We start from the raw sequence: 2665 nt of genomic DNA on the forward strand, positions 1-2665 counted from the left end.
CGGCCAGGAAATGGCGGACATGCGACAGTTCGCGCTGACGTCTGTTTCACTGTGGGAAGTGTTACGAACAGCTGATCGGATCGGCAAAGCGTGTTTCTGGAATATTATGTTTTTGTTCCTGCAAGCGCTTTTTATGCAATTTTTGCAAAGCTATATGTGGAAGGAAACCGTGACCGAGGACAAGCTGATGGCATCAGATGTAAGTACAACTCCTCCGGTTTCATATGCAAAACAAATTATTGCGCTAGCTTACGTGGTTCAGGTTCTACAGGGATTTAAAAATAGTTACACAAAGCGGAGCATGCTGCTCTGACCGGATTTAAAGGGTTAACAATGACTTTAAAAAATAATATAAAATAGTGTGCAACACCACTGAAGTTTTTTTTACCTCTCTTTTCAACCAACGGCAGTCACTCTCCTCTCCAAATAACTTCTGCTTAGCTTTCCGAGCTTCCCTCGGGTCCTCTTAATCAGCGGTCTCCAACCTTTTTTGCGCCACGGACGGTTTATGCCCGACAATATTTTCACGGACCGGCCTTTAAGGTGTCGCGGATAAATGAGGGAGGGGCTAATAATCGGCTCAGTCATTTTTAATGATCGTTGAAAGCCCAGATCGTAATCGTGATTAAAATTCGATTAATTGAGCAGCCCTACATGATTGATTTGGTCCAGTGCTATTCTCATTGTGCCTTTTGTGATGTCTGTCAAATTTCAAGTTATCTACTTTATGTTGACCATTTCTCATATTTCTTTTGATGGAAAGACGAGGAAAGATAACCATTTTTATCGTTTTATCGCCAAGTCCTAGCCCCTTTTTTTTCTTTTTTAAGTGTAATGTAAGGGGAATTGATTATTTTTAGTTTTTCTTTAGGACGCAATGCGCTCAGTGACAAAGCAGGCAGTGAAGGAGGCCAGACTAAAAGAGATCAAACAGGAGCTGCTCAATTCAGAAAAACTTAAGGTGAGAGATGATTTTTTTTTTCTAAAGACAGAGGAAGGCAGAAGTGTTTGAACACGTTTTGATTGAATGCTTGTGCTCTCACTCAGACATACTTTGAGGACAACCCCAGAGATCTGCAGCTACTCCGGCATGACAAAGACCTCCATCCTGCTGTTGTCAAACCTCACCTTAAGAATGTACCTGAGTATCTCAGTAAGTGTCTGATTATATATGAATATCACCCTAACCAAAATTTTCCATTAAGATATTTTTCCTGTTTATAATGTATATTGTTTATGCTAAAAAATATTGATCTTCTACTTCCATGATGCCATGTAGGTCTTGGCTAGTAAGGAGTGATTTGTGTGAAATAATTTATTTATTTGTTGAAAGTTTGACTCTAAATGCAATGCTGAAAGAAACTATTACCCATGAGCACATCGCATTAACAATTAGGTTTACATAGTGTTAGCTCAAATTTGGATAATTTCTTCTAAAATTCTGTTAGTTCGTTTTTTATTGAAGGAAATTAACATTAACAGAACGTCATTTTTTTTATTGTGAAAAATGTAATTGGGCGAGATAACTGAAAGTTGGAGTTAAGTTACAGTAGCATATTTTCAGAACTTACAGAGCTTAAGTTACACTGTGTAAAATTTCACCACTAGATTGCAAATTTCAGTCAAGTTGAGTTTTGTTTTCTTACGCCTCCCAATTCAGTTCAATAATCCTAGCCATAATGGTTGCTGTAGGACAAAAAAATTGTCAATCAGCTGTCAATATGTGGTCACATCTATTTACGCCGAAAGAATTCGATACGAATCCATGAGTCAGTCTGATGACAGTGATACTGAGTTACTGAAGAGATCTAAACTTTTCTGTCAGTAAGTGCTTCTGTTTGTCCTTCTGTTAGTCATTGTTTGTAAAACTGTCATATAATGTGACTGAGCAAACTATTCATCAGAGCAGAAAGTACATTTTTTAGGAAACTCGAACCTAACATTACCTGGTATATTGCTAGCATATAATCAGCTATTGTTAACTGGCTTGTTGTTAGCTGTCCGGAGGTGGGATGGTCACATGTCTAATTTGGTTGACCATAAGCATTTGCAACAATATCAGGAATAAATAAGAATGTTTACATATGTTTTTGTATGTTAGAGGCCTGACTAAAGACTTCAGATGAGGAATGAGGTGAAAAGATGGCGTCTTATAATGATGCCTGTTGTGTTGTCTCTTCCCTTTGCATTTTTGCTTCTTTGGTGGAGACAGTTTCTCAAATGAAAAAAATATAAGAATGATCCTTCATATGTTGAGTGTGAAAGTCGACAGACAAATTAAAATTTGTCTCAGTGGCACGCAAATGCCTACGTGTTTCTTCTCTTCTGCCTTTGGTGTACTGCACATGTGGATCCTTCTCTGTCCACATACATAAAACGCAGTTAACGCAAAATGGCAAATCAGCCACTGTGTTCAAGATGGCAGGGCAAGTAGGGCTGCTCAATTAATCGAATTTTAATCACGATTACGATCTGGGCTTTCAAAGATCATTCAATGACTGAGCCGATTATTAGCCCCTCCCTCATTTATCCGCGACACCTTAAAGGCCGGTGTTCCAGATCTACTGGCGTTTAGATCAACTGGCGTTGGTCGAACAGATGTGTGGCAGTCTTGCGTTTCAGGAGCTGCTACCGACAAACCAGCAAAAAAACGCCAAATGTGTCA

General features: G+C 38.9%; 1 protein-coding gene across 1 annotated transcript in view; it reads left to right on the plus strand.

Moving 5' to 3' along the window:
• Positions 1-2665, plus strand: part of ddx56 (DEAD (Asp-Glu-Ala-Asp) box helicase 56) — a 16680-nt gene that overhangs the window by 10193 nt on the left and 3822 nt on the right. Inside the window, exons 12-13 of the mRNA XM_042214312.1 lie at positions 872-961; positions 1048-1153. Coding sequence (XP_042070246.1) covers positions 872-961; positions 1048-1153 — 196 coding nt within the window. The remainder of the gene's footprint in view (positions 1-871; positions 962-1047; positions 1154-2665) is intronic.

The sequence above is a fragment of the Haplochromis burtoni genome, unplaced genomic scaffold (genome assembly GCF_018398535.1).
Source record: "Haplochromis burtoni strain Fernald_Lab_line unplaced genomic scaffold, NCSU_Asbu1 Contig_548, whole genome shotgun sequence".
NCBI lineage: Eukaryota > Metazoa > Chordata > Actinopteri > Cichliformes > Cichlidae > Haplochromis > Haplochromis burtoni.